The sequence below is a fragment of the Hypoxylon fragiforme genome, assembly GCF_022984875.1.
Source record: "Hypoxylon fragiforme strain CBS 206.31 chromosome Unknown GGS25scaffold_1, whole genome shotgun sequence".
Classification (NCBI taxonomy): domain Eukaryota; kingdom Fungi; phylum Ascomycota; class Sordariomycetes; order Xylariales; family Hypoxylaceae; genus Hypoxylon; species Hypoxylon fragiforme.
The window spans coordinates 934,760-954,616 of NW_026054756.1; the positions used below are offsets into that span (position 1 = coordinate 934,760).

At 47.4% G+C, this 19,857-nt stretch overlaps 6 protein-coding genes across 6 annotated transcripts; 3 read left to right on the forward strand and 3 right to left on the reverse strand.

The window, feature by feature from the left end:
- The first annotated feature begins 114 nt into the window (after positions 1-114).
- On the forward strand, positions 115-5,541 carry GGS25DRAFT_468582 (glycoside hydrolase family 13 protein). Its single transcript, XM_049259085.1, has 2 exons — positions 115-841; positions 923-5,541. The coding sequence occupies exons 1-2, from the start codon at positions 612-614 to the stop codon at positions 5,346-5,348; spliced, it is 4,656 nt and encodes a 1,551-aa protein (XP_049121059.1). The 5' UTR covers positions 115-611; the 3' UTR covers positions 5,349-5,541.
- A 1,849-nt stretch (positions 5,542-7,390) lies between these two features.
- Positions 7,391-8,666, reverse strand: GGS25DRAFT_12596 (uncharacterized protein). The gene is made up of 4 exons (XM_049256183.1): positions 8,415-8,666; positions 7,953-8,295; positions 7,584-7,892; positions 7,391-7,541 (listed from the first exon to the last, which is right to left on the reverse strand). The coding sequence occupies exons 1-3, from the start codon at positions 8,416-8,418 to the stop codon at positions 7,595-7,597; spliced, it is 645 nt and encodes a 214-aa protein (XP_049121060.1). The 5' UTR covers positions 8,419-8,666; the 3' UTR covers positions 7,391-7,541; positions 7,584-7,594.
- Positions 8,667-11,594: 2,928 nt separating this feature from the next.
- On the reverse strand, positions 11,595-13,950 carry GGS25DRAFT_12641 (HET-domain-containing protein). Its single transcript, XM_049256187.1, has 4 exons — positions 13,785-13,950; positions 11,983-13,691; positions 11,856-11,913; positions 11,595-11,792 (listed from the first exon to the last, which is right to left on the reverse strand). The coding sequence occupies exons 2-3, from the start codon at positions 13,428-13,430 to the stop codon at positions 11,898-11,900; spliced, it is 1,464 nt and encodes a 487-aa protein (XP_049121061.1). The 5' UTR covers positions 13,431-13,691; positions 13,785-13,950; the 3' UTR covers positions 11,595-11,792; positions 11,856-11,897.
- On the reverse strand, positions 13,727-16,193 carry GGS25DRAFT_12656 (uncharacterized protein). The gene has a single exon (XM_049256188.1). The coding sequence runs from the start codon at positions 16,035-16,037 to the stop codon at positions 14,379-14,381; it is 1,659 nt and encodes a 552-aa protein (XP_049121062.1). The 5' UTR covers positions 16,038-16,193; the 3' UTR covers positions 13,727-14,378.
- Positions 16,194-16,349: 156 nt separating this feature from the next.
- Positions 16,350-17,120, forward strand: GGS25DRAFT_516590 (xylose isomerase-like protein; the record flags this gene model as incomplete). The annotated part of the gene is made up of 1 exon (XM_049263224.1): positions 16,350-17,120. The coding sequence occupies one exon, from the start codon at positions 16,350-16,352 to the stop codon at positions 17,118-17,120; it is 771 nt and encodes a 256-aa protein (XP_049121063.1).
- A 509-nt stretch (positions 17,121-17,629) lies between these two features.
- Positions 17,630-19,854, forward strand: GGS25DRAFT_468595 (uncharacterized protein). Its single transcript, XM_049259086.1, has 2 exons — positions 17,630-18,546; positions 18,610-19,854. The coding sequence occupies exons 1-2, from the start codon at positions 18,145-18,147 to the stop codon at positions 19,579-19,581; spliced, it is 1,374 nt and encodes a 457-aa protein (XP_049121064.1). The 5' UTR covers positions 17,630-18,144; the 3' UTR covers positions 19,582-19,854.
- The last annotated feature ends 3 nt before the right edge of the window (positions 19,855-19,857 follow it).

Here is a 19,857-nt window from a genome sequence, read left to right on the forward strand (position 1 = left end):
ACCGTACCCACCGGTATCCACGATAAGGCATGGGTGCATGCCAGATCATTACGTCATTGGTACAAGAACCAACCCCGCCCTGCCGATGGAACATTCAGCACTGCAATCGATATTGAAACATTGAAGTGTGCGTGAGCTACGTAAACGTACCTGCCTACGAATATACTAGGTACATATGTACTACCGACATCGACCTAACGAACTGCAAGAAAGAGCTACATATGTACATACATATGTACATAGTACCTATATGCGTTAGGTACCAGTAGGCACCTTACACTTACTCACTTCAATGTTCAACATCCATACACAGACATCGGAGTACACTTGCCCTCTTCAACTGGTCAGACAGTCTGGTCTATCCCGATGTGTACTAGGTACTCCAGTACCTACATCTCTAGTTTGGGTACATACCTACATATGTAGCTACCCTGTCCACTCCTTAACTATTTTCTTCCTTTTGTTTTTTCCCTTTTCCTTTCCTTCTTTTCCTTTGTCTTCAATACTCTTTTCCTTGTGTTAGTTTTCCCCGTCAATCTTACATTGCCTACTCTATTGTACTCGACTGCCCTACCTAACCTACTTGATTTGTACCATCTGAAGGAGTAGACATGGTCCCCTGGACAGTGACCTCGAATGAGGTCTATATACTGCCTTTGAAGGATGATGGTGCTCCTGATGTTGCGGGGGAATATATCTACTTGGCACCGAGATCGAAGGAGCATGTAACGATACGGTTTACGATCGAGGGTACTTCGTCGATATGTCGGCAGGGCAGTTTATGGGTCAACATTCCGGAACAAGGATCCGAGTTTCGCAGAGATCAGTTCCGCCAGTACAAGTAAGTGAAACCCGGCCTATTCATACTACATAGGGGGTTTGAGGGTATCAGAACATGTTGGCTTACTAACCGCTTTTCTAGGTTGAATCCCGATTTCAACAGAACGATTGAGATATCGATCCCCATCTATGAAGCTGGTGCTTTTGCGTTTTATACTACATACGCCGAGTTACCTAGCTTGTCCACTACCTCTAAATCTGACACGCCCTCTGCGTCCAAAAAGACACCGCTGTACTATATCGATGTTGCCCCTAGGTTGTCATTAGATAGTCGTCCGTTGCCTCTTTCGGCACTGTCCGTATTTTCTGTCATCAGCAAGTTCATGGGAAAGTACCCATCTGACTGGGAGAAGCATCTGAGAGGTATTAGTGGTCGTGGTTATAATATGATTCATTTCACCCCTTTACAGATTCGTGGAGCTTCAAATTCCCCGTATAGTTTATATAATCAGCTTGGGTGGGACCCCGAATGCTTTCCTCAGGGAGAGAAGGACGTACAGAAAATGGTGGATAGTCTGGAGCGGGAACATTCTCTCCTGAGTCTGACTGACATAGTTCTCAACCATACCGCCAACAATAGTGGGTGGCTATTGGAGCATCCAGAAGCAGGGTACAATCTGACCACGGCGCCGTGGCTAGAGTCAGCCTACGCCCTCGACACCCAGCTTTTGCTCCTAAGCTCCAAGTTGGAGGAGCTTGGCTACCCTACAGACCTTGAAACTACCGACGATCTTATCAAGATCATGGATGGCATCAAGAAGCATGTGATTTCGGAAATTCGTCTGTGGGAGTACTACACCATTGATACGGAGAGGGATGTTGATGCTGCCATGGAATCATGGGCTGCTGGGAAGCAAACTGTACCCGAGGGGTCTACAAGTGATGAGCTTGATAAGCTCAGGGATGTTGATGTGGAACATCAAGCTTTGTATCTAATTGAGAAGGGCCTGGCTGGGAACGACAGACTTGGTGAACGATTCCGACGGCGCGTTGACCCTAATGTTGCAGCTAGTTTAATAGTTACTTTGTTTGGGAAGTACCGGGGCGAGGCGGATGAGGCGGCTATTCGAACTAAGCTAACCCAGATACTTGACGTTGTCAATGTTCGCTTTTACGAGGAGTACGACAAGGAGATTGGAGAAATCCTCCAGCAGTTGTTCAATAGGATCAAGTATACCCGTCTTGATGAGCATGGCCCAAAGATGGGCCCTATTAATCAAGCAAACCCTCTAATCGAAACCTATTTCACTCGCCTGAATAAGTCAGAGGCTTCTGATAAATTCAAACCCGAAGACTTGGTTCTCGTCAATAATGGATGGGTGTGGGCCGGAAACGCGCTGGTGGACAATGCTGGTCCTCAGTCGCGCGTTTATCTACGGCGCGAAGTAATTGTCTGGGGCGACTGCGTCAAGCTTCGCTACGGAAGCAGTCCCAAGGACAGCCCATTTCTCTGGGAATACATGACTAAGTATGCACGAATGCTTGCAAAGTACTTTGCTGGCTTCCGCATCGACAACTGTCACTCTACCCCTATTCACGTCGCAGAACACATCCTTGATGAGGCTCGCCGTGTTCGGCCCAACCTTTACGTGGTGGCAGAACTTTTCACCGGATCGGAGGAGATGGACTATGTCTTCGTGAAGAGGCTAGGCTTGAGCTCGTTGATCAGAGAAGCCATGCAGGCTTGGAGCACAGCCGAACTCAGCAGATTGGTACACCGTCATGGTGGACGCCCTATCGGCAGTTTTGAGGTGGATGAGATTTCCAAAACCCCCCTTGGAAGTGCTCCTACCAGTCCTGGGTTTGCCAGTCCTGGGTTGAATGGCAGTTCTGCGCGAGAAGTCATCCGCACCATTAAGCCCGCTCCGGTGCAGGCTCTCTTTATGGATTGCACTCACGATAACGAGGTTCCGGCACAAAAGAGAGATGCTCGAGATACATTACCAAACGCTGCGTTGGTGTGTATGTGTGCTAGCGCTACCGGAAGCGTCATGGGTTACGACGAAATATACCCCAAGCTGGTCGACCTTGTGAACGAGACCAGGCTGTATACGTCTGAATCATCCGTCGCCAAGGAGATCAAAGTTGGCGGTGGAAAAGGTGGCATCGGCGGCATCAAGAAGCTACTCAACCAAATTCACACTCTAATGGGGAAGGATGGGTATGACGAAACCCACATCCATCACGAAGATCAATATGTCACAGTACACAGAGTGCATCCCGAGTCGAGGAAAGGATACTTCCTCATTGCACATACTGCATATCCCGGCTACGGAGATAGCCGTGGTACATTCAGTCCCGTACACCTTAGCGGCACCAAGGCGCGACACCTAGGAAGCTGGATGCTGGAGGTTGACGCGAATGACGAAGCTAAGCAAGAAGTCGAGAACGATAAGAAATATCTACGGGGTCTCCCGAGTCGTGTGCTTGATCTGCCAGGTATTCGATTGGAAGTCAAGTCTGACGAGACAGTTATCACTGTGCGTGAGAAGTTTCCCCCTGGAAGCATCGCCTTGTTCGAAACCTGGATTCCAGCAGCCGAGCATTCATCGGGTTTAGATACCTACGTGACATCCGGAGCCAAGGAGGCCATGGTTGAACTAGATTTGGTCGACCTCAACTTTTTGCTGTACCGTTGCGAGGCCGAAGAGCTTGATGGGAGTGGTGGCAAAGATGGCACCTACGACATTCCGGGCCATGGCAAGATTGTGTACGCAGGTCTCCAGGGCTGGTGGAGTCTTTTGAAAGACATCATTAAGGAAAATAATTTGGCCCATCCACTCTGCCAAAACCTTCGTGATGGTCAATGGGCTCTGGACTATACCGTGGGACGGCTGGAGAGAATAAGTCAGCAGGCTGGGTTTTCTCGCCTTGGAGGGATAGCAGCTTGGCTCAAGGAGCGTTTCGATGCGATCCGTGGCATTCCCAACTTCCTTCTACCACGCTACTTCACGCTTGTGATACGAACCGCCTATAAGGCTGCCTGGGCGAGAGGGTTGGAGCTCATGAATGAGAAGATACAAACCGGTCAATGGTTCCTTCAGAGCTTGGGCTTGGTCAGTGTTCAAATGACGGGCTTAGTAAAGTCCGCTTCACTCTGGCCCAAGAAGCTCGTCCCCTCGCTAGCTGCTGGACTACCACACTTTGCTGTAGAATGGGCGCGATGCTGGGGTCGTGACGTCTTCATCTCCCTTCGCGGTCTCTACCTTGGAACCGGCAGGTTTGAAGAAGCTGCGGAGCACATTTTTGCGTTTGCCAGCGTTCTCAAGCATGGCATGATCCCCAACCTTCTTGGCAGTGGGAATCTTCCGCGATACAACAGCCGAGATTCCATTTGGTTCTTCCTACAATGCATTCAAGACTACACCAAGTATGCATCAGATGGGTTAAGCCTCCTGAACAGAAAAGTCAAACGGCGATTCTTACCCTATGATGATATCTGGTTCGACTCGGAGGACCCGAGAGCGTATTCGACGGAAAGCACAATCCAAGAGGTTATCCAAGAAGCTATGCAACGACACGCCACTGGGTTGAAGTTCCGTGAAGCGAACGCAGGGCCAACCATTGACTCTCAGATGCGCGATGAAGGTTTCAACATTGAAGTCAACGTCGACTGGTCGAATGGTATAATTTTTGGTGGTAATCAGTTCAACTGCGGTACGTGGATGGACAAGATGGGAGAGAGTGAGCGTGCTGGGTCCAAGGGCATCCCGGGTACTCCACGTGATGGTGCCGCTATTGAGATCACTGGCCTACTCTATAGTACCCTCCGATGGTTAGCCAAGCTCAATGCCGACGGTCACTATCCGCACAAGGGCGTGACCAAATCAGACAAGTCTGAAATCACATTCTCAGCCTGGGCAGACCTACTCGAGTCAAACTTTGAGCGCAGCTACTACGTGCCAACGGATGAGGCAGAGGATTCGCTATATGATGTTAACCCGAGCGTCCTCAACCGGCGTGGTATCTACAAGGACCTCTACCGCTCCGGAAAGGAATATGAAGACTACCAACTCCGACCCAACTTCACCATTGCCATGACGGTGGCTCCCGATCTATTTGATGCCACTCACGCCATGGGTGCTCTCGTTATTGCGGACCAAGCCCTACGTGGACCGACTGGAATGGCGACGCTAGACCCGATCGACATGAATTATCGGCCTTACTACATCAACAGTGAAGACTCGACCGACTTCGCGACGTCCAAGGGGCGGAACTACCACCAAGGACCCGAGTGGCTTTGGCCTACGGGCTTCTTCCTGCGTGCCCTCCTCAAGTTCGATCTCAAGAGAAGAGATTCACAGGAAGGCCGGGTAGAGGCATTCCAGCAAGTCACGAGGCGCCTGGGGGGGTGCAAAGAGATGATTGAAAAGAATTGGTGGGCAGGATTAACGGAACTCACGCAGAAGGATGGCCAATTCTGCGGCGACTCGAGTCCCACGCAAGCGTGGAGTGCCGGGTGTCTTATTGACTTGTACATGGATGCGGCTGAGTACGGGATGAAGTAACCTTCCTACATGACTGCGTAATGATAGCAGAAGTAGATGGGTGTAGATAAAGAAGCAGAAGAAGTGTGATGAGAAAAGCATATAAATAGTTCGTTTTGATGATTATGAAGAGATATGAACCTTGCTATACACGCAACTAGGTAGATAAATACACAGAGAGACAGACAGAGAATACATGTTATGAAGAAGCAAATACGAGGTTTCTTGTTGTCCACGTTTGGTGCCTTTACTTGCCTAGGCCCCTCAACCTTGGAGGGACGCCTGGAATCCAATTCGTTAGACCCCCCTTTCTTTTACACCTTTTTACTTGATACTCTAGATACCCACCTAGATATTTAAGTAGGAACTTATAAGTACCTACTCAACCCATTCCGAGCTACTTTCTCCCAGCATGGATCAGGTACTGTAGGTTACCTTAGTAGTTTTAATGTATTGGCGGACCTTGATAATTAAGTTCAATGCTGTCGTTGTTTTTTGTTTTTTTAATATATTTATTTACAATGTGTAAGTCTAGTCCGTGGGGAAGAGTAACTTAGTTACCTACCTACCAACCTATAGCTATCTATCTCTTATCAGATTTACGAATTCCTAGACAGCGGAAGAGGCAAGGCGAATGGCGAATGAGGGCGGAGAGTATAACGCGAATACTCAACACTCAACTGTCCGTCACATCACCCTTCAAGAGTGAAGAATGTAACGTTGGGTTGGGATTTTTTATGGTATGGAAAATAGGTATATACATAGCTTCAGTAAGCACCTTCACTTCTGGGTAGTGTGATGGGAAACGGGCCCCCACCCCTTAGCCTCCCCCGAGACCCCCCGAGACCCCCACTGTTTCCCTCCTTCATGTTTCCCCCCTGGTTGAGGTATACAACCACCTAAGTTTAAGATATCCGGGACTAGTCACGCGCACTTTTAAGGTTATCATCAAGTTCATTCATTACCTTGGAACTCTATATCATAACAATAGATACCTACCTAGGTACGTAGGTTCAAGAGCCCCCCGTTCCGTTCTTGTCACATCAAACATTACGTACATTCGAGCCAACTCTCTCTCTCTCTCTCTCTCTCTTACAGAAGTTTGAAGACCTTTCGCCAGGTTCTGATTTTACACTACCTACCTATATTCTCAGGTACCACATACCTAGGTAGGTAGGTAGGTAGGTACGCTGGTGGGCAGGATGGCGTCATCCATCATTACCATGAAGATCGTACTGTACTTACCTAGTTAGTATTTGTCGTATACCTATGTAAACTAGCCATGTACTGTATATGCTGTGCTAGATGCACGTTCAGTGACACATATGTATCACATACATCAATGCCCCTGCGAGGGTAGTACACACATATGTAGGTTGATGGGTAAACTGGGTAAGCAGTAGATACACTTACATAAGTATGTATATGTGTTTTACGCCTTCAGTAGTCTACAATACCGCCCCCACGTCGTAGGTGCCTAGGTATATAGAAGAGTCTGACTTTGAGTTGATTTGGGGTCCGGTCATTTGCCCCCCCTGTTTACCAGTTAGTGAAGTAACAGCCAGGCAACCTCCAGATGTATCTGTCACCCGTGTATCCCTATGCCAGCATCTAGTGATCTTTCCGTTATCATCGGTGACACGTCAACTATATCCGTCAAAGTAAGCTTCCGGGCCGGTAGCAACTCGAAGCTACATATGTATGTAGGTCGGGCAGTTAGAACAACGATATCAGCCTAGGTACCTAGGTTGGTATCTGAGCATTTAGACTCCTTGAAGAATTTGCACTCGGCTCGTGTATTTGGAATTTGTACAGGCAAGACACAAGTCTTATCTCCATGATATACGTGTCCATCGTTCCAGCGAGACAGGAACCAACACAATCCCGTTGCAGGCTTTTCATCCCCTTAAAATAAAGCCCCTTCCTGTCTTGAAGAGGAAGGGTTAACAAAGTGATATCAAAATCTTCCAATCCTGCCTAGCCTGTTTTCTTGGTCTATCCAAAACTTCCCACGCCTAAATTGTTCAAAAGACACCAAGAAACCCACGTTGGTATTGTCGTGATAACACCACTTCTCCGTCCTTGAACGCCCTCGATGCGGAATTTGAACCCGACGATAAATATGCAAAGGAATAATCCCACAATTGTAGGATGGTAGAACACGACGTAATAAAAATATGTGGTAAACGATACGATGCATCGGTGGCAAGGAGTGTCGGGGTTAAGTGCGAGAGATTCAGTTCTACCATTCGCCATGTCGGTCATGTTCAGTGGCTTCCCATCCATCTCTTGCGCTCCTTCTTTGGTTTTTCCGCATAACCAGTGCCCCCGGGACCTGACATAAACATGCCCTGATTGGAATAGTTGCTATCCCTTGCACCAGTGCCAACGAGGTTCCCTTGCGTATTGACCGCAACGCTACTCGGAAGGCCTTTGCCAAGTTCGTACATTCGGTCCTTCTTCTTGAGGTACTTGCGACGCCAAATACAAGCGCCGGCCCAGATGGCTATTATGCCGACAACAATGATGACGATCATGACAACCCATTTCCAATGTGTTGATATCCTGGAAGGGAAGTCAGTTTTATAGAGCAACTTAGATCACCTCAGGTTAACAGAAACCTACCAATCCCCGCCACCACCTTGGTTGCTTCCTGCAGCGCTCGCGCCTGTAGTTGTTGCCGAGGCTGCTGTTGCAGTAGCAGTAGCAGCTTTGTTGCATAGACTGGTGAACCAACTCTGTATACTTGAGAGCCCAGCGGAGTCACAATTGCTGTCGCACACCCCTGTCGGACCTTGTTTGAAGGCTTGAAGTGAGTTGTAGGCACAGAAACATGTGTCGTAGGTAGCTTCAGAGCCGGATGGAGCTGCCGGAGGTACACAAGCACCGTTGGCATCGTATAGAGCACCACAATTAACCGCACACGAAGGCAGACTTGCAAAAGGCACTATGGTCGTCACAGGAGTCGCTAATGAAGGTTGTTAGTTGACAAGTACTTGTTGATTGTAAGACTTCAAGTCTCTGTTGAGACTATGAGAGACTGAGCGAGTCCCGCCCAAGTATGGGACAAAGAACGAAGAGACATACCCATGATAAAAGGTGGTTGATGTGTAACAGTATATTTCAGGTACGAGATATTTTTATTCAAATGTTGTAGGGATCGTTGTAGGGCGCGAATAATTCAACACAAGCAGCAGGCTCCGGCTCGTAGGATTGGAGGAAAACACGCAGCGCTCGACGCTATGCTATTCGATGGTATCACGACAGCGGGACAACGGGACAGCGAAAGAGGCGAATGATTGTGTAATGTTTGCCGTCGTCATAGACCGACCAACCAACTAAAGTAGAGACGTAATTGGCGAACGAATCGAACAAGTCAACCAAGATAGTCACGACTACAACTATGCTCGTGTGCCGTAGTCCTCTCAACACACCAACTTCGATATAATTGTGATCGTGGCAACGACGCGGAGGTGGTCGAGATTGCACCTAGCAAGGCCCCAAAAAGATGAACCAGATCTGTGGAAACGCGAGTCGTCGAACCGGAAAGATCGGCAGGGTCTATTCGTTGTTCTACGGAATGCGAAATGGAAAAGAATGAGGGGAGACCCGTTGTCTTGGCTATTGTCCTTATCTTATTATTCAATTCTGCGACATGGTCGCGGTATTCCTTTGTTTTCTTTTTTCTCTGCTTTCGACTCGGGACCAAACGAATGAATGTTTTTACGATAGTTGAGATTATGCGACAGTCAGGATTGGTGACGCTAGATGAAGCTGGATGAGGTCGAGCGAAGGAGGGATAGAGTGAGAAGAATGGAGAGTTTGTAAGTGGAAGAAGAGTTATTGGGTGGTACTGGGTAAGGAAAGAAAGGAAATGCAGTAACCGAGAGAGGATGAATGAACGAATGATTGGTCCAGTCTTGTGGTCTTGTGTGTGTTAGTGAATGGAATTCCAGATTATTTCTAGTCTGCCCAGTTAAAGAAGGCGTGTGACCTATTGAAAGAGATAAACTGACACGGAACCGCTGCCAAGTTGGGTGGGTTTAGGACAGCTTGAACGGCTCCAACGGCTTGGACGGATTCAACGGGCTTGGAACAGGACAGGAAATCGGGTTACATAATAAAATAGGGAAAAGAAGAAAAATAGAACAAAAAACTATAAAAGTATGTACCTGGAACCTTGAGTTACGCCAAGCACAACGGAGAATGGGCTCGTAAGGTACGATACAATAGTAACAATACAATGCCTCGAACGGTGAGAACGGGCGCGTCGGCATAATTCGAGGGAACCTGCAAGCGACTTTCTAGCCTACCCCAGTTAGATCAGCCACTAGCCCGATCTCTTGTCAAGCGACTATCCCCATCTAGGTATCAGTGACACAGGTACCCATGCGTTGTACGGACTGTACTATGGTACTATGGTACAACTTTCTGCAGGTTCCCGCACAACGTCTCCAGCTGTCCAGGCAGTGTAGTGTTGTGTAGCCTTGGAATATTACTGCTGGCGTGCTATCCTCCACTTGAAGGTAGGTGCGCTGATGCAAGTCAATCAGAGTTCCAAGGTTGATGTCCCACGCTATCATCAGATCTCATGTCGATATGTACTCCCAAGGTTAGTCTGCAAAGGGATGCACATGTGGGTATTAACTACAACATTAAACCTTCACAACGTTGTTGTCCGTCCGTATCTCAATTAGATAACATTGAATACAACATCATTTGAACTGAGGTAGTACTGTATGTAGGTACTCCATACATTAAATAAATCATAAATGCAGGTACTAAGGTGCCAGGTATGCTTGTCTAAGGTACGACAATGCAACAGTCAATATTAATTGACTGACAAAGCAAAAGCAAAAATACAATAGGCATTCACAATATCAACTCAATGGAATGTGTCTACGGATGACATGCATGAGTTTCTAATAAGTTATACGAGGTAACTTACGAGATACGTGATAGGCCAAGGGGTCTAGCCTACGAATGCGCCAGTGCCAAGTGGGGACAGCCACTAATAGAATAGCCACTAACCATTTGACACTGACCACTAGATACAACTATTAGAGCACCGGCAAGACGGCTAAGTCTCGGTTGATCAAACCCAGAACTGGCGCTGCCACGCTGTTCCTGCCTTTACGAACTTCAATATTGACTCTGCCCATTGTAGAAGCTGTCCGGCTATAAGGCAAACAACATTCACGAATGCAGGCATATGAAACTCAAGTCTATATGGAGCCGTGTAAGGCAAAACTCAATTACCAACAATGCCATGATGCTCAGGCCAAATCCCTCGTGTCTTATTCTCATCCAAATTTATTATCTGCAACGAAAATCTTCGAGGAAGTAGGCATGAGTTAGTTCTCATCATAGAACCCTCAGTCTGTTATGTTAAAGTGTGTGCTGTCGTAATCGAATTAGTCATGGAAGGGAGGATTTTAACCGACATCTCGGCCAATAAAATCCATTGGAGGATAAATTCAACTGTTTTCATCCAACGTTGATCTACCCCTTTTCTTTATTACTATCTACTATTAATATTATGAATAGGAATTGTTGCTTGATATCGTATAATAATCGTCCCCGATTTCTGAAGGAGGCGTTTGTTGAAGATCTTTCTTCTCAGCCACTTAACAAGCATGGATTTTGCTCCTATTTCTCTAGGTGCCGTAGGAGGTAGGTATTCACATACTCTGGTCCATATCATGCGGTAGTTATTTTTTTGATAGATACTAAAGTAGGTACTCCAAGTCTATGGTATTACTTATATTCAATCTCGGTCTCCCTGCTTAGATGTATATCCAGTACTATTACGATGACCGACTGTTCGTAGTAAGCCGAGGCTGCCGAGCTACTCAGTGTGTTAGGTACTTCATCAGCTACTCTTTCAGTTCCAGTTTTCCAACATGACAAGTTGCCAACAATGAATATATCGTACTTCGCTGATTGTTCTAAACTTTGCGAGACATCATTGCAGTCCATCTCTCTCATCCACCGAACCAACTCCGTATTGTCGTGGCAGAAGGCCATATTACCGCTACCAGGCGGGGCACAGGCACTTGAAGACAGTACTTAGGGGGTTCATATCGTCAGAAGGCGGCAAACTTGTCGTTAACGAAACAGGTCGCCCCCTCCAATTTTATGGACGTCGGATCGAGGTAGTCCGTAACATACGTGATTCCGATTTTTGGATATGCTTTCCGGGGTTACCAAGAAAATTTCAAGTGATCAGCTTAGATCTCCTTCTCCTTGGTACCAGAAAAGGGGTCTTGCCGCCATGCGCAGAAATATACCGCAGCCTACATATCGATACAGCCGCTTGCTAGATCGCCCACCAAGATGATACAAGATGGGGTGCTCTAGATCCTTTGACATGTATCTGGTTGTATGCACCCTAAAATGCCGCGGAAAAGCGTTCATTGGCGTTCAGGGCAAGTCTGTAAAATATGCCTAGGAGCTGGTGTTTGTCTGAATGGCGGATTAGACAATCCCCGGAGAGTTCTACTCTTCATATTCCAAGGGACCACAAACCTTGTTGCATTAGATAGGTAACGATACCGTAGACTTGGGCAGTTAAAGCCTAGATGTACTATCAAGCAAGCATCATGTTAGTATTTGCAGTCTCGTTAACACACTAGGCAGTCAGGATGATAATTACCTTGATCGTACTATGCCGCTTTCAACCTTATGTCGGGATATATGTCGTTCCGTAGCACGTCGAACCAGTTGATGTTGTTCATCTGTTAAAACCAGAATATCCTCGGAGGGACAGTCGCGTATTTGTTCTGGAGGCAACGTCCTCCACTCCAAACATCGAACTCGACGGTAGGCATTGTATTTTCTTCCATTGGTAAAGAATCCTGTCCCTTCCACCTGTTCTAGGTATATTAAGGGGACCTGACATTCACCCATTGGCGTTTGGATGTCGCACTGCAATGCTGCAAGGCACGTGTAATTCTCAGGGTATTTGGCCAATGAGTCTCCCGAAGTTGGCTGTTCCCGTACAATATTTAACCGAAGTGCTATCCCGATGTTGGTCATTGCGAAAGATGAGAGGCTCCACGGCGCCCAGAGTCCTAGGGAAGGTGTATTTGTAAAATCGGCAGGCGAGCGAGCTAAGAGCCCACTGCTCTCATAGTTGGCTCTCCACGCAAAAATCGTCATGTCGAAAGACGCCTGCATAATTTCGCGCTGCAGCCTTTTGAAGGCACTTTCAGCTCCTTCGCCGTACATAATAGGCATATAGACACCAAACAAGCCCATCAAGCTATAAGCGACATCCTCTCCCTTGCTAGTTTTTCGTAAAGCCGCCCAACTCATACGCTCCCCAACACAGTAAGTAGAAAGCAAGTCTCTATCTTGCAGCAATGATTTATCAATCCCTGTAGCGTCGGCCAGTGTATCGAGTAGGTCATCTCCACCATCGATCTCAGACCAGTCGGTCGCGAAGAAACAGCGTCGTGAAGGCGCCAGTAGTTCTTGCAATGTCCAACCACGCGATAGCCAGCGAGTGTTGCGTATCGCAGAAAGGAGTATATCTCGCGATACTTCCGACCTTGCTGACGCCACAACAACATGACCTTTACTATCATCCCGAATTTTGTTGTATCGATTCCTAGCGGCCAACAAACAAGTCCATCCGAACAACAGTCCTAGTAGTTGAAAAAAGAAGAGATATAATATACCCCTTGCCGCCACGCCCTTACTAACATCGATCTTACTATCACCGTCCTCACTGCCATCGACACCGCCCTTATCAACAGACCATTTTTGCACATCCTCAAGATATATGAAACATGCCGCGGCGTTATAATAGTATTTGTAGTTAGAATTGATTGCTTCGGTTAATTCGACAGTGCTGCGCTTGTCAATGCAGCAAGTATCAATCCACGCATAGTCGTAGCCATGTTTCCGTGCCGTGGCACAGAAGTTGGCCATTTTTTTCCATCCCGCCTTATCCTTGATGCCAATTTGGCCCTCTTGCACCTCATGGAGCAAGATCTCATCAGGGCCCCACACATGGGAAAGAATCGCATAAGGGGTTTTCGACACCTGAGCATCGCTAAGAGGCTCAATGCAAAGTGTAGTAGTATTGACGAGCCTCATTGGGTGCTAAAATTCAGCGCTGAAAGGAGAGTGTGCTTCCACGACTCATCGCTAAGAGGGCGAATATATCGAGATAAAGCCGGCTATACATATTTATGACTTGCCAGATCAAAGGCTACGAGGTCTCCAGCTCCATTTACCAACATCGCCATAGTCGGATTGGCGGACATGGAGGCCCCGCATCTGATGCATTGCTGCCCTGTCTCGTATGCAACCTGGCCCGCATCATGTGCCCCAGAGAACGCCATGCAGTACGTTTAGCTAGGTGAGTTTACAGGCTATGATTAGCTGAGCAGTTAAGACATGGGTAACGAGTTAAGAACTTGCCCAAGAAAATTGATTCAGAAGACTTACAAGTTCCACCTAAACAACGAGGATTAGTTGAAAATAGGCGCTGAATAGTCTTAGAATATCCTCTCACGGATAGGTATATAGTAGTATAGGTGAAGTTTTAAGCCCCTTTTTGTTGTGTAACGCAGACTTCGTACTTCATTCCTTTAATAGCCGCCTTCCAAGTGGAGTGAGTTACACGAAATAATATCAAAACGCGAGTATCGAAATATAATAACAGGTCATATTTCGATCTCGAATCGATCTATTAATAGTAGGACCTATCCAAATATTGGAGGAAACTGTTATTTCGAGTTCTACAAATTTCTGTGGACTCGAAATCGCGCGCGCTTCCTACTACCTAGGTATGTAGGAGAAAGAGGTGGGTAAAAAAGTGGATAGAAAAAGCAAAGGACCAGCTTGAGAAGCAGCCGTTGCCTAGTATGTACCGAAACTCACGATGATCTAGGTAAGAAGCTATCAAGTGTCGTGTTTGGATATGTACTATATGCCTACCTACGATTGAATATCAGTGAGAGACGAACTCGGAGTCATGTTAGCAATCAACACGGAGTAGACACCAACCTAGTAAACCAACGAATGCCTAATACTACTTGCTTATAAAAGACTTTGAAGAATCCGACGTCCGACCATACTCGTCGATTCCGCGTGCCAATAAATATCTGCTAACCTATCAAGCAGTTGTAGGCTCTTCTCTGCGTCCTTCTTAGCAATCCGCTTTGTGCTTTCCAGGAAGGTTGTCCGTATGGTACGTAGAGCGACCGTTAGTGAAAGAGATGCTGCATATGGTATAAAGGGAAGCATGGTTATTTCTTGCTCAAGGAGGAGACATACTTGTTGGGCACAGTACTTTTGCCCCATTCTTGAGCTCTGAATTGATGGAGACGGTGTGATTTCAGGGGCTTGATGATCAATGGGTAAAGCCTTGGGTGGCCGATAAGATATGACGCTCATACTGTGACAAAGAAGCTCAAGGGTTACTTGGAGGGGCGCCTCCATGGTGTGAGCATTGCAGTCCCTAGCTAGATCTTCGAACCCCTGCCAAGATGTCTCCCAGATGCATTCTTCTTTTTCCATCTCATGGGGTGGCCGGGCTCGGTAAAGATCGAGGATGCGGTCAAGCCTCTGGCACAGACAAAACAAGAGCTGAAGACCAGGTGGAAGAGTTCTCAAAGTATCATCATTCTCTGCTGGCAAGCATATTTCATTACTTCGGATTATTGTCGGACGGCCCGTGACCATGGCGATGATTTTGTCAAGGGCGAAGAGAGAGCATAGTATTTCCATACGTCGAGTTTCTGAAAGGGGACTTTCCGGCCGCGAAGGATAGTGTAAGCCGGCGGAGTAAGCATAATGGACAGCTTGACCACATAAGCGGGATACTTCATCGTCGCCGTCGGGACCGTAGGAATGTAATGTCATCAGGGCTAAGACTTGAACAAGCTCCAGTCTGTTATCGACAAGACCGATATCCAAGGCGATTTTGAGAGCGCTAAAAGTCGCGTCAGCAAACTCTCGAGGCGTCCTCTGGGCAATGGGCCCATTTTCGCATTTTGGGAGATTGAGATATTGTTTAGCTGACGTGTTCTTGCAAGCAGCTAGACAAATAGCCTGCCTCAGTGTGATAGATGCCGCATCCTCGCGGTTGACAGGTTCTGCGAGTGCTGTTGTCGTAAAGTCTACAATGGGTAGAATAGGGTGGATTTCTTGCTTGAAAATCTGTATAAGCGAATCCAAATCCTGCTGAGGGGGTAGGACTCGAAGACACTCGATTTCTAGGTATGGCAACACTGCTCTTACCACCATGGGAAGGTATTCTGGGGCGACGCCCGGTCGGCGTTCCGACGCAGGCGCTTTCATATCCTGAAGAGAAGGGCGCAGGATCCGAGAGCAAGGAAGCTGTCGCGCCGCATCCAGCTCTATGCCAATTCCCGTCATATCGGGAGATATGCATGCAGATAGTAGAAGACGGTTTGCTGAGGAAGGCCCAATGAAGAGAGCTGTTGACCCTGAATCAAAAACAGGCGAACATGATTGCTCATTCTCATGAATTGTAGAGTCGACGTAGTCAATACTGCTTAGCGAGCTAGTGAGCGCATTCGTTACCTCGCTCGTAGATCCCTTCGGAGGTTCATTCTCAGGATTGTGATGGCATCTGCGTTTCCCCTTCCTGCAGGAAGAACAAGCCGCCCGCACTTGTCTTCGTTTCAACCCATTACCATCTCCGTGGTCCCCGATACATCTGATTCTCTTCATGGTGTGGGGTCAGGTACTCTCAATGATCAATTCCGGTGGTGATCAAGAGCAAGTCCGCGGGCTCGCTTAATAAGGCAAGTCCGTAGATCTTTGGCATCCTTGGTATATTTGTGATATTACCTATTCTTACATGATCATCCATGTTATTAGTCAAGTAGAATAGGAAACATCTATATAAGAAAGTTAATATGAACAGACTTGCAAATGTGACTTTAACTTCCATGATCATTCTCATTCGCAGTCGAGCAGTTTTACCTAGGTATATTCAACCCCCGCGACTTGAGTTATCAGTATGCATTTCTTAACACCTGGATGAGACCTGAGCCCCTCGAAGAAATTCTAAAAAGGGCGTCATCACTTGGCTACACCTCAATTGAACTAGCGGGTGAGCCATCCCGCTATACTGTTAATGGAACGAGCGCCCTCCTGCAGAAATATGGTTTAACTTGTTGGGGCGTCGTTACAATCATGTACGGGTCCCGAAATTTGGCCGCTTCAAGTGAAGGGGACCGAGAAGCTACGATCGGCTACATGAAGAGCTTGGTCGACCCATCAGCAGGATTAGGAGGAGAGATAGTGGCATTAGTCCCCTGTACGGTGAGAAAGCTGCAGCCCGGCGCAGACTCGCGGGATGAGTGGAAATGGGTGGTACAGTGTGTGCGAGAGATTGCCCTTTACGCTGCGGAAAAGGGGCTTCGTGTAGCGTTGGAGCCATTGAACCGGTTCGAAACATACTTGATCACCAACATATCTCAGGCGTTGCAGGTCATTGATGAGGTGAATGTTCCAAACCTTGGTGTCGCCTTTGATCCCTTTCACCTCAACATTGAAGAATCCGACATGATCACCGCCTTACGCAAGTGTGGAAAAAAGGTACTTGACTTCCATCTTGGTGATAACAATCGTCTTGCCCCGGGAGATGGAAACCTCAACTGGCCCCTTATCATCCAGACACTGCGTAAGATCGGTTACACTGGCGCTTTAGCGTGCGAAGCCATGCCGCCAATCGATCGGACACAGGATAGCCATTTCGGCTCGAAGCAAATGGGACCAGAGTCGTGGGATGTAGAGGCAGGAACTTGAAGGACCACGCGAGTGGTGTTTTGAAGGATGATTACTATACGGCTATGTTGGCTCGAACGGTGACAACGATAATGCCATTGATTCAATAAGCCAGAGGCATAAGATAAGAGTAACTCATTACTATGGCAACCAGGTTGTAGATGGATAGATCCTGATCTAATCTACATAGTACCTAGGTATGTATTAGAAACATCAATGATGTTGAACTTTATCAGAAAGTGCCAAGGGACAGAATATAGTTACTTTGTAGTCTCCAGGGCAGCAGGGCTACCATTGAGGCAAGTACCCTAAGTTAGCACTTGCAGAATAGGGATTCTGAATTGGCTTTTTTATCACATGATTGGGTGAGAAGGTAAACTTTGAAGCTTCCCTTTGCAGCTGCTTTGTAGATACCATTTCATCCACCAATCATATGAAGGCGGGGTACTCGGAGCTCTGAAAGCTTAGAAGCTTATCCCTGGCAACCTCGAATGAAAATTTGACTTCACTGGTGCCCCACCTAGCGAAAAAAAAAATCCATACTCGGCGGACCCTGGCACTAAAGCTACTAAGGTATCCACTATAACTTACTATCCACTTTCAATTCTGCAAGTCGCAACAAACGCAACAAGCTTCGTTCCTTTTCCAACTCCAAAATTTTATTGTACACAAAAGCGACTGGACTAACTTGGTGATCACTCCAAACACATCAGGGTCCTTTTTCGTGTCGCGATTGTCCAATACACTCGCAAACATCCATACACTCTATCCATATTGTCACATATCGCGCGAGAAGAATCCCTACTCGAGTGACTCCCCACCGTCACTGGTCCTTGCCCCGCCACCATCAATTCTCTTCTTCGCCCATTTCAATACCTACCAGTTTTATTATCTACACATTCAAAGCTCGCTTACTCTACTTTGAATCCACCGAGAATTATTGCCAATACTGAATTATTTCTTTCAGTATCAGATTTCTTCTGATAGACTTTCTAAACACCCTCGCCTCCCACCCTCGACCTTTTCCTCAGGCGCAAACGCAGGCATGGTTGACCAAAATAATAAGCCCACCGAGGGCGTCGAGGCTGCGGTCGAAGCCCCCGAGGGAGTTAACAATGAATCTCTAATTACCAACGATACGCCCGAGGTCCAACAGGCTGCCGATGCCAAGGCCGAGGAACATAGCGAGAAGGACATTGTCCAGGACGGCGCTGGGGATGTTAACCAAGACACTGCCCAAGTCCAAGTCAATGACGGAGAGACCACTGATGCGCCCGAAACCATCAAAGATGGTGTCGAGGAGAAATCTGAGAAGGTCACTCAAGAGCCTTCCTCTACCAAAGATACTCCCAAAGAAATGTTGAAAGTCACCAAGATGGGCAGCAGGCAGAGATCAGATGCCTCTGTTCTTCCAGATTCGGATGATCCCAAGGCCATTCGTAAACAGGTCAGTGTCTAATGACGCGATATGCTCTCTTACCACCAAAAACATGCTAACATTATGTTCTAGGTGGAATTTTACTTCAGCGACAGCAATCTGCCCACTGATAAGTTTCTGTGGGAGAAGACGGATGGCGAGAACAACAAGCCCGTGTTACTCTCCTTACTGTGCAGCTTCTCTCGAATGCGTCGATTCAAACCTTACTCGGCCGTGGTTGAGGCCCTCAAGGCTAGCAAACACCTCGTAGTAGAAGGCTCGGAAGGTGAAGAAACAGTCCGTCGAAAGCAACCTTACATCGAAGCGGATGATAAGCAGCGCGAGGTCGATGAGCGCAGCACCTATGTTAAGGGATTTGGTGAAGAGCAATCGTCTACACAATTTGACGTTGAGGCATTCTTCACTCAATTTGGAGAATTTAAGTCAATTCGTCTTCGACGTACCTCCCCTGCTGAAAAAAGCATCTTCAAAGGCTCCGTATTCGTTGAGTGGGCCGACAAGGAGACCGCTGACAAATTCCTGGCGTTGGAACCTAAGCCCCTTTGGAAGGAACATCCAATGAAGTTTCTCTCCAAGGTTGAATACAAGAAGTTGAAGGCCCAGGAAATTCGTGATGGCAAGGTGCAGATGAAAGGTGGAAACCAATTCGGAAATCGTGGTCAGCGCGGTGGCAGATTTGGACGAGGAGGCCCCCGCCAGTCTCGAGGCAATCATCGAAACTCAGATTCCAATGATTGGAAGAAGCGTCGCGATGACGATCAACGAAATGGAAACAACGACCGTGGAGGCCGCCGTGACCGTGGTGGCCGAAGCCGTGGCCGAGGTCGAGGCAACGGCCGTGGACGTGGCAGAGATCGTGGCCCGAATGAGAATGGTCGCGCAACGGAAGACCAGGCCATTTCTCGTGAAAATGAACGACCTACGATTCATACGAGTAAGGAGGGAGAAAAGATCATGAAAGAATCCAATGGAAAGCGTGCTCGGGAGGACGATGCTGCCACAAGTGTCCCACCAGCGAAGAAGGTAGATGTCAAAGAGGCTTGAGGCAACCCCCCATGAACGGCCACAGATTACTGATTATTTAAAATGCACGAATGATGCATCTTGTTTACATTACATCACTTCGTCTCAACAGTTGCTCCACATACACCCATATACACACTTCCAGGACGAATACGGCAGTGGTTCGGTATAGCTCGGATGAGGCGTTTCACGGCATTTCTTTTACAACTACATACATTAGGCAGATTCATCAACAATGATAGTTGCTAGGTACTTTACTAAATCTAAATCAACGACTGCAAATAGATTTTGAATTTG

Excerpts from the sequence above, each read along its gene's own strand:
- GGS25DRAFT_468595 (XM_049259086.1), top strand. The coding sequence starts at position 18,145 with ATGGTTGACCAAAATAATAAGCCCACCGAGGGCGTCGAGGCTGCGGTC. Across the intron at positions 18,547-18,609 it reads CCAAGGCCATTCGTAAACAG|GTGGAATTTTACTTCAGCGA; the intron begins GTCAGTGTCTAA and ends ATTATGTTCTAG.
- GGS25DRAFT_12656 (XM_049256188.1), bottom strand. The coding sequence starts at position 16,037 with ATGAAGAGAATCAGATGTATCGGGGACCACGGAGATGGTAATGGGTTG.
- GGS25DRAFT_12641 (XM_049256187.1), bottom strand. The coding sequence starts at position 13,430 with ATGAGGCTCGTCAATACTACTACACTTTGCATTGAGCCTCTTAGCGAT.
- GGS25DRAFT_468582 (XM_049259085.1), top strand. The coding sequence starts at position 612 with ATGGTCCCCTGGACAGTGACCTCGAATGAGGTCTATATACTGCCTTTG. Across the intron at positions 842-922 it reads GATCAGTTCCGCCAGTACAA|GTTGAATCCCGATTTCAACA; the intron begins GTAAGTGAAACC and ends CCGCTTTTCTAG.
- GGS25DRAFT_12596 (XM_049256183.1), bottom strand. Across the intron at positions 7,893-7,952 it reads CAAGGTGGTGGCGGGGATTG|GATATCAACACATTGGAAAT; the intron begins GTAGGTTTCTGT and ends CTTCCCTTCCAG.